General features: G+C 27.0%; 1 protein-coding gene across 1 annotated transcript in view; it reads left to right on the top strand.

Moving 5' to 3' along the window:
* LOC111621289 (inactive dipeptidyl peptidase 10-like) overlaps nucleotides 1-12,528 on the top strand; it is a 97,889-nt gene that overhangs the window by 68,934 nt on the left and 16,427 nt on the right. Inside the window, exons 5-9 of the mRNA XM_023363375.1 lie at nucleotides 2,094-2,168; nucleotides 2,272-2,324; nucleotides 3,916-3,994; nucleotides 9,387-9,513; nucleotides 12,089-12,255. Coding sequence (XP_023219143.1) covers nucleotides 2,094-2,168; nucleotides 2,272-2,324; nucleotides 3,916-3,994; nucleotides 9,387-9,513; nucleotides 12,089-12,255 — 501 coding nt within the window. The remainder of the gene's footprint in view (nucleotides 1-2,093; nucleotides 2,169-2,271; nucleotides 2,325-3,915; nucleotides 3,995-9,386; nucleotides 9,514-12,088; nucleotides 12,256-12,528) is intronic.

Raw genomic sequence — 12,528 nt, forward strand, 5'->3', positions numbered from 1 at the left:
TGGATTAAAGCGATAGAGGAAAGAGAAAGGGAAGAGCAAAGACGAGCGCTTAAAAAGAAGGATAGGCAGGATCAGACCCTCAGATGTGCGAGGATTCTCCAACGATAGACGTGTACGTGTGCTGATCTTTGTAATTATAAATTGTAAATACATGTGACTATATTATTTTCTTTTTTATTTTGTGCATGTTACAAGTTATAAATAAATATAAACAAACAGCACTAACTCGATAACATTAAATCTAAATACCAAAACGATTAATTTACTGTGTTTTTGTTATTTATTACTCCTGTTTTTAGGTATTCGGTATTCGGCCGAATAGTGATTAAATATTCGGTATTCAGCCGAATAGTTAAAAATAGGCCGAATACCGAATAGTAACCGAATATTCGTTACATCACTAAAAAAAAAGCAGTTTTAAATTAATGGTATATTGTATATAAAATTTGTTTAATTAAACTGACAGAAAAATATAATATAAAGTTCTTTAGTGTAGTTTCAAAGCAATTCTACTGTTATGTTAGTTAAAATTTAATTTTGTTTGCATTCAAAATATAAATCAAACTTAACTTATTTCTTTAACATAAAAATTATACTTAAGTCTTTTACATTAGGATAGAGTTTGTTTTTGTTTTTTCAATTTTTTAACTATGTGGGCACTCTAAGAGGGATTTTCTCCCAGGCCCATCTTGAGTTGGACCAGGCCACAATGTGGACAGCCAGATGATGTGAAACAGAATCTGACATAACTAGGATTCATTCCTGAAAAATTTTTGAGGTTCTTGAGTCCCCAGATTCATAGGTTGATGCCTTTGTTACTTCTACCATCCAGCTGTCTTGTTAGGGTAATTGATTTCATGAAATTGAATCTATGACTAAAATAATTTATTTAAATTGCTTTTGAATCCTAAGACTCATCTTCAGATTAAAAAAAAATACATACAAAAGCATTGTATTTGAGAGAAAAAACTTTTTTATTAACCTTTTTAAGCATTATTGTGCTCATCATTAGGATATGTTGCTTAAGTTTAAAATTTACAAACTTATAATAGGTTAACCTGAAGATGCAGTAATCATGGTAGTATATTGGCATGTATATATTTATTGATGTATATATATATTAAATGTAAAATTTTTTTATTCCTGAAATGCTTATTTATAGTTTATTTAGAAATAATTAATTATAATGCATCTTCAGAAACCAAGAAAACCAAGTAAATGTAAATATAGTTTAAACTGCTTTTCTTAGAATGAAAATTTTTTAGAAATGTAATCTGATGATGGCTAGATGGTTAAGGTGATAAAGGCACCAGCCTGTTAATCTGAGTGACCTGTATTTGAGTCTGAGCTGAAAGAAATTTTTATGGATGATTAGTTATGTCAAGTCCCATCCTTCACCACTTGGCTATTCCCATTTCAGGACTGGCTGAATCCACAATAGGTGTTAAAAAGGCTTCTTAGTGCCTGCACGACAGTTAAAGTTAAATTTAAAAAGTAATTTGGATATATTTTTTGAGTTATTTTTTCTTGTTATTAGCACATATATGTTTTTCTCAAAGCTTTTGCTTTGAGAAAAACAGTTAAACAGTAATTTTCTCAGAATAAGAATAAAGCCAATGTACTGGATCTTGAATGTGTATCATTCTATTACTTTAGCTAAATGCCAAAGCTATTGAAGCAGTAATAAGTAACAAAATAGAACAGAATAAAAAGTTTGGAAATTCAAACATCACATCATTATTGTTGTATGATGTTTTTTGTAAACTTATGAACATCACTTCTATCCTTATTCTGGGAATATAGATTTATTTATGAGAGTCTTCCTTAACAAGTATATTACCCAAATGAACACATTCTGTAATAATTTTAAATATTGTTTAGAACTTTTTATAAAATATTTGTTTAATACTTATTATCCTGAAAATCAACACTAAACATTATATTGCATTGAATGAACTAGAAAATACTATAGTGCTATACTTAAATTCAAAAGAAGCAATAAATTAAAATGTTACAATATCACAGATTTCTGTAAAAGATATTCATAGAATAATTTACCATGTTATGATTTGATTAATTTTTTTTTTTTGTAGAACCGACATTATATTGATGGATATAGTTTATCTCCAGATAAAAATTATTTACTAATTATTCAAGATATAAAAAAGGTTTGTTATGTTAATTTTAATGTTGATAAGTTTTTTTATTATATTATTACATCATTTTAATATTACACATATTATTCTAAATAGAAAATTTGATGTATTTCAGATATACAGATATTCATTTACTGCAAAGTACCAAATATATAATATTAGTGATGAGTAAGTTCAATAAAATTTTTAATTTAAATATCGTTTTAATATTTAATTTATTCTGAATGATATTCAAAATTCTACAAACTTAATTTCAGCTGAGTACAGAAACTTAAAAAAATAATTATTTAAAAAAAAAGAATAGTTTTATAACTAAAGCAGTGTTTCTCAACGGGGGCGATATCGCCCCCATGTGGGCGTTTTTCCATGTTGAAGGGGCGATTTGTAACAATTTATATTTTGGGGGGCAAAAAACAATTTTCTGGGCGATAGAGTAAAACATTATATTAAGAATAATTGGATATTTTATTCATTATATCGTACAATAATTGAACAAATAACATTATACTGGTCACTAGTCTATTCAATGCAGTACGAATTTGGCGTTAGCCTTGTCCCTCAGCATCGGAATTTTGAAGTGAAGGGGGCGATACTACGTAACGGTTTTATTGACAGGGGCGATACTACGTTGAAGGGGGGCGACGATTAGTTACAGGTTGAGAAACACTGAACTAAAGTTTCGACCATTATAAAATTAAATTTCAATTACTAAACATTAATTATTTATTTGATAATTTTAATTCCATTATATTATCTCATTATATCCATATAACATATATAACAGCTTTATATTTGCACAGTATTGTATCACTTCCCTATTGTTTAAAGTAGCCTATTCTTTCTAGTGATAGGAAGAATAGGCTACTTTATTATAATATTATCCTATCTTTCATGATATCATCATCTTATTATTATGAATGATAGTATGATATCTTTTGTTTTCTTGCTCTTTCTGTTCAGTGGGCACAAAGAACTGTGACTAGATCCTTAATGAGATAATTGAGTTGCAAAGAATAAGACCTTACACATCTGAATCAGGTTACCTATGAAAATTTCTGAGATTCCAACTCAAACTTGAAACCAAGTTCCTCAAAATGGAAGGCACACTTTGATCATCTAGCTGTTAAGATGTTAAGATACCATAAGATCAAATTGAAATTTCTAATATTACATGAAGACTTTAAGTTAGGATAGGTTGTTTATTTTGTATTTTTAACAGCCACACCCATTGCACATCTCCTCTCATATTGAACAAAAAGTGAAATTGGACATATAATCATTAATATCTTGTTTAGTATGTTATAACAATAAATTCTAATTCTAACTTTTATGACAAAGTAGAAAGAGCTCTATCTCTCAGTTTAAAATAATTTTATTTATTTAATTTCTGTATAAAATACTCTTTGACTTATAATTAAATTTTAAATTAGAAATGAAAAATGCATACTTCTGGATAAATATATATTTCAAATTATTAATTATAATTTATACAATAGTTAGATTTATTGACATGTTGAATTTTGCAATTCTAATAATAAATATCAATTATTATTAGATATTTATAGATTATTTTACAGTAGAAATGAATTAATTTTTATAAAATTTGTCTAGAGATATAAAATTTTGTTTTAATTCTTGAAAAATTAAAACAATTAATAATTATTACATTGTAAAATTAAAATTTAGCAATTTCTGAATTTATTCTTTTTATAAATATTTAATTATTTACATTTTTAACATTATATATTTTTTTCTCCAGCAAACTTTCTCCACTACTTCCGAAAAATTCTTCAATAAGATACCAATATGCCGAATGGGGAACAAAAGGAACACAGTTGGTAGTAATCTGTTATTTATTTTAAAAGAATCAAAGTAAATTATTTATAATAACTTATAAATATTTTCAAAAATCAAATTTAATAATTTAAATATTTAATTTAAAATATTAACCACTCAGTAGTGAGCGACGAATATATTCGTCAAGGGTGATCGTGTGGCAGTGGTGAGGGACGAATATATACATCAAATTCTTTTGGGGTATTGCCAAAAACTAGCCTAAAACTACCATGAAAAAAAATTCACATAAAAAATGAATTATGTAACAATAAAAAAAGACTTTTCTTTACTAGACATAACTGTTTACAAAATATTTTTCCGAAACAGTAATGAGAAAAAAACGTGTGGAAAAATACTCTAAAAATTTTGCATGTTTATTCTCCACTACTAAGGGGTAGCATCATACCTGACTATTCCACTGTTAAAGGTTAAATATTAGATTCTCCATGTAACATATTTAACAAATTACAATGCATAAATATAAAATTATATTTCACTTTATATTATTAATAATATTTTATTAAACAAAAATATATATAAATAATTAGAAACATAAATAAAACTTTAATTTGATTTCATTTCACTCTCTTAATATTATAGAAAACTGTGAATAAAGGTATATGGAGTAGTAGTATAGTGGTACCATACCTACATACATCTTTGACTTTGAATAACAGTTTAATAATCATGACAAAAGTTGAATCATACAGTTTACAGTTTAATAATTATAAGTTTAATTATATCTTCTTTTTTACAGGTTTTATTATGATGTAGTAATGCTTTAATTATTATGTTAAATTTGTAATTATTATGTAATTTATATGATTTTGTGTGACATTATATTTGTAATAATGGTTATGTCTATTATGAAGCATTCCACAGTGTCACATAACAATGACAACTTATTTTTTAATTTTGAATAAGCATTACTATTAGTAATACTGTTTCAAATAATAATAATACTGTTTTTCAAAGAAACAATAATGTAAATATCCATAAAAATCTGACAAATAAACATTATGTTTAGATGTTTATTTCTTATAGTATTTGAACCTGTAATTGTGTAAATTAGATATGATGCCCTTAAATATTTTGTAATTAGTTCAACTTTATAAACACTTATTAATCAAGTTTGTGTTTATTCATCATAGGAATTTGTGGATTTTTGTGTTGGAACTGTGTATGCTTAGACTTGATTACTTCAAATAAAATTCTTATGTTTAAAGAAATTTGGAAAAGTTCTAATTTTTAAGAATATAATTCATATTAAATTTTTAAAATATTTAAAGATCTAATTATGTTTTTAATTAAGAATTTTCTGATAATTAAAACATTTTTACTAGCTCTGTTAAATTACAGTCAAATCAATACATGCAGTTATGATCATATTTAATGTTTTATTTATAATTAAATATTATTCACTAATGTGATTTTAATCTTAGTAATCTTATTTATTGGATAATGTCATAAAAATTGTAAGTGTAAAACTGTTTCAAACAATCTGTATCTGAATCTATATTAAAAATTGAAAAAACAGACATTCTTGGCCAAAACATAATTTCACTTCTGACAATAAGATCTGTATTTTAACTCTAATTGTTGATTAAGGCTATCAAATCGTGGTCCATTTAATAGGAGGGCCTATCAAACAGACCATCTTCATAACCTGGAGGCCTTGGAAATATATAAAGCCATCCTGATCGACAAGTGTATTAATTTTAAAGACTGCAACACAGTATTGCATGTGTGGAGATACCTTTATGAAAAATTCAATCATAGTTAACTTATATTAATTCATCTCAGACACTGTGTACTGTACATCTTAAAAATGTATATTTATGACATTGTCATACATTTACGATTTTTAATCTATCTACCATATGAATTTGGTACACGTTATGAGTTGTTCAAAATTTTAAAATTGATTTTTTGAATATTATCATTCTAGCATTCCATTTTGGAATTTGTTTTATTAAAATACCTGAGGCAGGCCTTGGAGAACGCTGAAAACGTTTGAAGTTTTCATTAAAGTTATGTTACTGGTATTTAAAGATTTTGTTTTTGTTTGATCAAATCATAAATCACATTTAAAGTTGTTAATTGGATATCTCATGTTCATTTCATTGGTCTTATTGTTGGTTTTACTATCTTTTATGGTCTTATTTAAACACTAAGTAGATAACAAAACTGTAATTAATGAAATATGTTTTAAAGAAGTGAACTATTCAAAAACAAATTTTTGTCAAGCTAGTCAGACAATGAACAGTTTTAAATACTGTCCGAGTACATATTACCAGAGTTTACAAGGGTTGCTCTGAAAGTTTGAGTTGTTGAAGTTGTGTTTCTGTTGTTGTTGTTGTTGTTGTTTCTTAAGTTATGGCAATGTAACACTTGGACGATCTGCCTAGCGGGATGCCTTCTGAGAGGTCTTGTTAAGGGAAACTGCCCCTATTTAGGCATTACAGATCAGAGAAAACCCAGAAAACTCCACGTGGCCAGCCCATCTGAGCAAGGCGTGAACCCACAACCAAACTCCTAGTGTTCAGGGTATGAAGACTGCTTGGCCACTGGTGGCCAGTTGCTCTTCTGAGTTAAGTTCATAGTTCATATGTTGCTGTATTTGATATAAAGAAAAATCTGTTGCATATGCAGCAAAGCAGTTCTTATTAAGCATTTTCACCAAGAGTTGTCACTATCCATTTTGTCACCATCTGCAAGTGTGCAAAGTGAAAGTGGTGTCATTTTGACGAAGAAGCAACAGAGGTGACTTGTGAGTATTTTTGGACAATGATGTTTGTGAAGATTGAGTGTTGATACAATGCTGATAAAAGCAATATACAGAGTTTAATACCAAAACACAAATAGTGAACAGATACAATTAATACACTTTATTTACACAGAACAAAACAAGTAGTGCAGGGTCTTTTGTTGGGATCTCAACTAAGATTGTATACCAGTGAATTTTCCCACTTCAGGATGCATGTAGTTACGGACCAAACAAAAGAAAACATTTTGCGCCTAACAGAAGTAACCCAAAATTACTATTACCTTAAAACTACCTTACAATCTATTTAAAAGGAAAGTAGGATACAGAAATTAGAAGGACAGAGATAAAAAGATTAATAGTGAAAATACCCAGGATTTTGTCTGGGGATATTGTTCCTCACTTGCAAGATGGGGTCCACAATGAATTCTTCTGGCTTTCGTCACAAATATAGTTCTGTTGCTTATTCAACTTTGTGATGATCAAAAGTCTCTTGTTCAGAAAGGAGCACCAATAAAATTTATGTCCTATCGAGCCACACGGTACTTGCCAAAGCTTAACCTTTTTCGCTCTTCCATTCTTACCTCCTCAGATTATGAGGAGATGTGAGTCCTCTCTGAAATTGATCTTAAGAGTGACCAGTTTCAACTTCCCCTTTGGGCCCATTGTTGTTCTCTCTATTGTTCTCAATGTTTCTCAGAACAGACTCCCCCCCATATTTACAAAAGAAGTATTAAAAAGGGATAGAAACTTTCAGAAAGGGAAGACAAGAGCAAAGGAAAGACATTGAGAATTAAAATAATCAAAATACATAAACTTTAAATAATTAATAAGGTAAGTAGCCACATGTTTTAAAACTATAAAAATTTTAAATCTATTTTTTTTTAGTCAGTGTTTTATGCATTTGCAGCAGCCTTTTTGAATTTATCCATTATAGACATAGTTTTTTGCTGTTTGGTGAATTTTGGTATGGCAGAACAAGTCTGAAAGATTTTCTGAAAGAAACTAGAAGCAGCCACCCCTCAACTATAGTTACTGAGCAGAATGTTGCTTGTGTGGATGTCATGGTCAGAGTGAACACCCCTGGATATTAACAAAGAGATTATGCAATATCTTGAAGATTGGAGTTGCAGCAATGCATGAAATTATTCACATATACCTTTTATTTAAAGGTGGTTTCATATTGCTGGGTGCCACAGTCTCTCACTGAGGAGAAAAAGGAACCCTGTATGGGATGTTACTGGTGATGAAATATTTGTTTATTAGAATGAGCTAGAAACGAAGTTGGAATTCCAAATTTGGATTGAAGCATCCAAGAAATGTTGGTTGGCAAATGTTAGCCATATAAAAACTGGACACATTTGCATCATTTCATTGATAGAAAGAAAACTCTTATTGCTGAATGGTACACCATTCTTTGCCTAACCAAGGTCTTTGAGCATTCTAGCAGGAGACAGCCAAGACCAGACTGTGAGGTCTTCTTGGCTACAACAATGCATCCACCCACACAGCTGTAAAAATCATCAAATTTCTGAATGAATTGTATCTTTAGTACATCTGATAACCTATCCACTTGATAGCCCTGTCCTGGCCTGTTGCAATGTTTTTCCCTTTCCAAAAGTGATGGAGAGTTTTTGTGTATATCATTTTGGGTCACCAGAAACTGAAATACCTACAATGATTAGTTGGGGGCCATCCCCAAAGAAGAATGTCTGCATGTTCCAGAAGATTTGACGGAATGAATAATTGCATTCAGTATTATGGAGAACATTTTGAGAAATTGTGAACAATGTCAATAAGTTTCCCACAAAATTTTTCATGTAACCTGATCCTAGTATGTTGTAATTATCATGTGGTGCATTCCAACATCATATTGCATTCATATTTTAAGAGAAAATAAGTTTTACATTTTAATATTTAGATTTTTTGCATGAGTTTAATCAAATTGAAATAGTTCATTACATGTGCTATGTGTTTAAATATTAGTATATTAATAGTGAAAAGTTGACATGAAAAACGTTAAAAGAATTTCAGTGTTGTTTATTGAGGATTAAATGACTAATATCATATTACTTTTAGAAGAAGATCTTTCATTCTTAATTTTGTTTTGCTGCATTGGTGAATTTAACCTTCATTGAATCGTTAAACATAACAATACCTGATTTTAAATGTGTTAAAGTAGCATCTTTATAGTAATCACATTAATGACACTGTTCAACAATTCTGCAAAATTCAGATTTTACTAGTTTATATTAGTATTTTTCCTTCAGACTCCATTCACTCACTATAGGGCTTTATCATGGATATCCTCTTCCAAAGATACTAGGAGAATGATGGCAATTGCTTTTTTGGTTTTCTATTTTAGGGCTTTTGTTTAATCATTGTTTAATATAAGTTCCAAATTTTCCAAGCTTCATTCCTGCTTCTGAGTATAGTTATACAGCACTATTGATACTACTATATTTAAAACATGTTTTAAAATGAATATATTAAATTTATATAAGAATATATACTATTAATTTTAAAGTAATTACAAACTTTATACTAATTAAATCAAGATTTTTACATTTAATAAATATAAATACTTCTGATAAGTTTTAATACTTTTTAATTAATTTTTTTATTAACAGGTTTATGTTTATGAAAATAATATATATTATCTTCCAAGTGTTTTCGAAAGATACACACCAACTCCTCTCTCTCACACTGGAGTTTTTGGAGCAGTATTGAATGGGATTCCAGACTGGATTTATGAAGGTAGATATTTATAGAAATGTACAAACTTTTTACTCTGATATTTTAATGTAGTTTTGAAACAAATAACACTTATTATTAAAAATCTATTATCACATGGTTGCCAGTATTTATCCAAAAATCTATTTGGTATTATCTTCTTATTTGTTAAAGCTACTTCTTGACAAAATTGTGATAAAATTGAACTTGACTTGCCTCATAAGCACATCAATTTTCTATCTTGAAGTGACAATGTGACTGAAACTGTGTTACATACTTATTATTTACATCTTATATTCATCATAACACAAACTAGTATTGATTATAATGCAATGTGGCTTGAATTCATCTCTCATTGAATGCTATGTATTTAGTTCTTTCCAACTCTGAATTTCATTCATTTCATTTTACAAATGAATATTTAGAGATGATTGGAAATGAAAGCAATCTGAGTATGATACTAACTACGTGATTTTTTTTTATTGTGTGCATATTTATTTATTGATTATAAATAGGTGTGATTACACATATATAATGTTTCCTTAGATGTTAGTTATTCATAATGAAGTGAGATGTTGAAAAGAAATTCCATATATATTGCATATATAAATAAGTTTGTGTTATACCAAAATTAATAACTCAATATTTTTATTGAAAATATATATGCTATTCTTTTCAGTGAGCTTCATGTAGAATGATATAGCAATATAATTTGGAGATTGATAATTATGTATAATTTTGGTTTGAGAAAATTTATTTTGCTTCAAGTTACCATATCACTGTTTTTCAAAAATAGAATTAAAAATTATATATTAAATGATGAATTGTATGTATACACATTGTTGTTCTATTGTAATAAGTTCTCATGACATAATTAACAAGATGAATGATCAGGAATGGAGAAAATGAATAGAAAAAGATCAAGAGTTGGAGGAAAGCAGTAATTCAGGGAGCAAGAGATGGAGGGCAGGAGACTGAGAGGAAATGAAAGAGGATAAGTGCGTGAAGATTGAACAAGCTAGAGAAGCATGAAGATGACTTGCAGAAAAATGCTGAAATTTAACATGATAATGATGAATTAATAATAGTTTTTAAAAATTAGATATTTAAAGCAATATATTAGCATCTTAAGAATATATTAATCTTTAAAAATTCTAGGTTTGTGTCAAAAACAATTTTTAAATACTTAATTTTTAGTTTATTGCATAAAATTCCAAAATCATTAAACATACAATAAAAAAATTTTAACAGTTTATTTATGAAGATCCTTTCAAATAAAACAAAGAAATAATAAGAAAAAAAATAAAAATAAATAAAAATATTTTTAAATTTAGGAAAATATTTTAGTTTCTAATAAAAGAATTTTGTTTAATCCTATTAATTTTTTTAACTTTCTAAATATTTTTCAAAATTTAAAAAGTTTTAAACATTTTTTATAATTTAGTCATTAACTTTTTAAATTTTTTAGAATTTTTAATATATTTTTTAGTACATTTTTTTCTTGCTTTTAAAAAATTTATACAAATATGCTTCTAATTATATTATATTAAATGTTTAGTTATTTCATTTAAGAATCTCATTTAAGAATCATTTAAGAATTAATTATAATTTTTAGTTAAAAATTATAATTAACTTAAAATTGTTTTTACTTTTTTCATTTACAATTTTTAATTTTGAATCTATGCTGAAAAATGATGAAATTAAATAGCTTAAAAGGCATTAGATAAAATTAGAAATTACCACAAGCTTTAACATCCAATGCACTTTTAAAGTTATTAAAATTAAATAATGATTACTTTTATTATTTTACATGAGACTAAACTTGCTGTAATTCCTATTAGAAAATTAACAAGCTGAAAAGACACTTAAAATCAATAAAAGTTTTGCTGTAAACATCCTTTCAATATTAAATTATTTAACATAATGATATTTTTATCTAAATTTTGTTAAGAAGTTTTGAAATAATAATTATGAATGATATAAAAATACAGTTCCACTACTTAGTACTTAAATTGTTTTTTTTATTAATTCTTTTCATTCTGTATGCATGTTATGAACATGTTTCATACTCATTGTTGGTTAATCAGGCCCACAATGGAACAGGCAATTGATGAGGAATGGAGTCCAACATATCCAGGTCAGACTACCTATGAAAATTTCTGAGGATCTGACTTGGATTCAAACCTGTCCTTCAGACAGTAGCAATTTCTGAAGCATTTAAGCCTTAAATGCTTCAGAAATTTGTCATTGTACATTATTCTTTAATATATCTCCTTCATTTATCATGGCTTTTTTTATTATTTTAATTTTCTAAAGTATTTAATGGTTTTAATTTTATTTGTATTCAGAAACTAATAACAAATTTTTTTGATCTAATAATTTATAATTTTATAAAGTAAAAAGTAATATTTATTTACCAGTATTATTTTTTTTATATTATTATCTATAAGTTTTATGTCCTTATAATTTAAAGCATTAAATTAATTACATTATATTATAGAGCATTAAATTTATATTGTAGTTTTTAATATTTGTAATTTTGAAAATACAAATAAAACAAAAAGATTTTTTCATAATTTCATTTTGTTAAATTTTTCAGAGGAAATATTTTTATCTAACAAGGCAATATGGTGGTCTTTGGATGGTACAAAATTATGTTATGCCACATTTAATGACACAGAAGTTGATATTACATCATATTCATGGTATGGTTCCCATAAAGATGTAAATATATATCCAGAAATTGTCCAAATACGATATCCAAAGGTAATTTAAAGCATAAGATTGAGTACTTTAAAAATAATTCTGTAATTAACTGTTGTTTTAAATTTTTCATTAAGATTATTGTAAAGAAAAAATATATGAATGTCTTTATTCATCATTAATTTTTCTAAGGTTTAACTGCAAAAAAAAAAGATTTTTTTATCTTCAGATAAAGTATTAAATTTATTTTTAAATAAAAAGAACTAATTAATACATATCTATATATTAAAGATTATTTTCTCAATAAGTTAATAAAATGCAAAATAGTTAAATATT

This window comes from Centruroides sculpturatus, unplaced genomic scaffold, assembly GCF_000671375.1.
Source record: "Centruroides sculpturatus isolate CEXI.00-Female unplaced genomic scaffold, Cexi_2.0 scaffold86, whole genome shotgun sequence".
NCBI lineage: Eukaryota > Metazoa > Arthropoda > Arachnida > Scorpiones > Buthidae > Centruroides > Centruroides sculpturatus.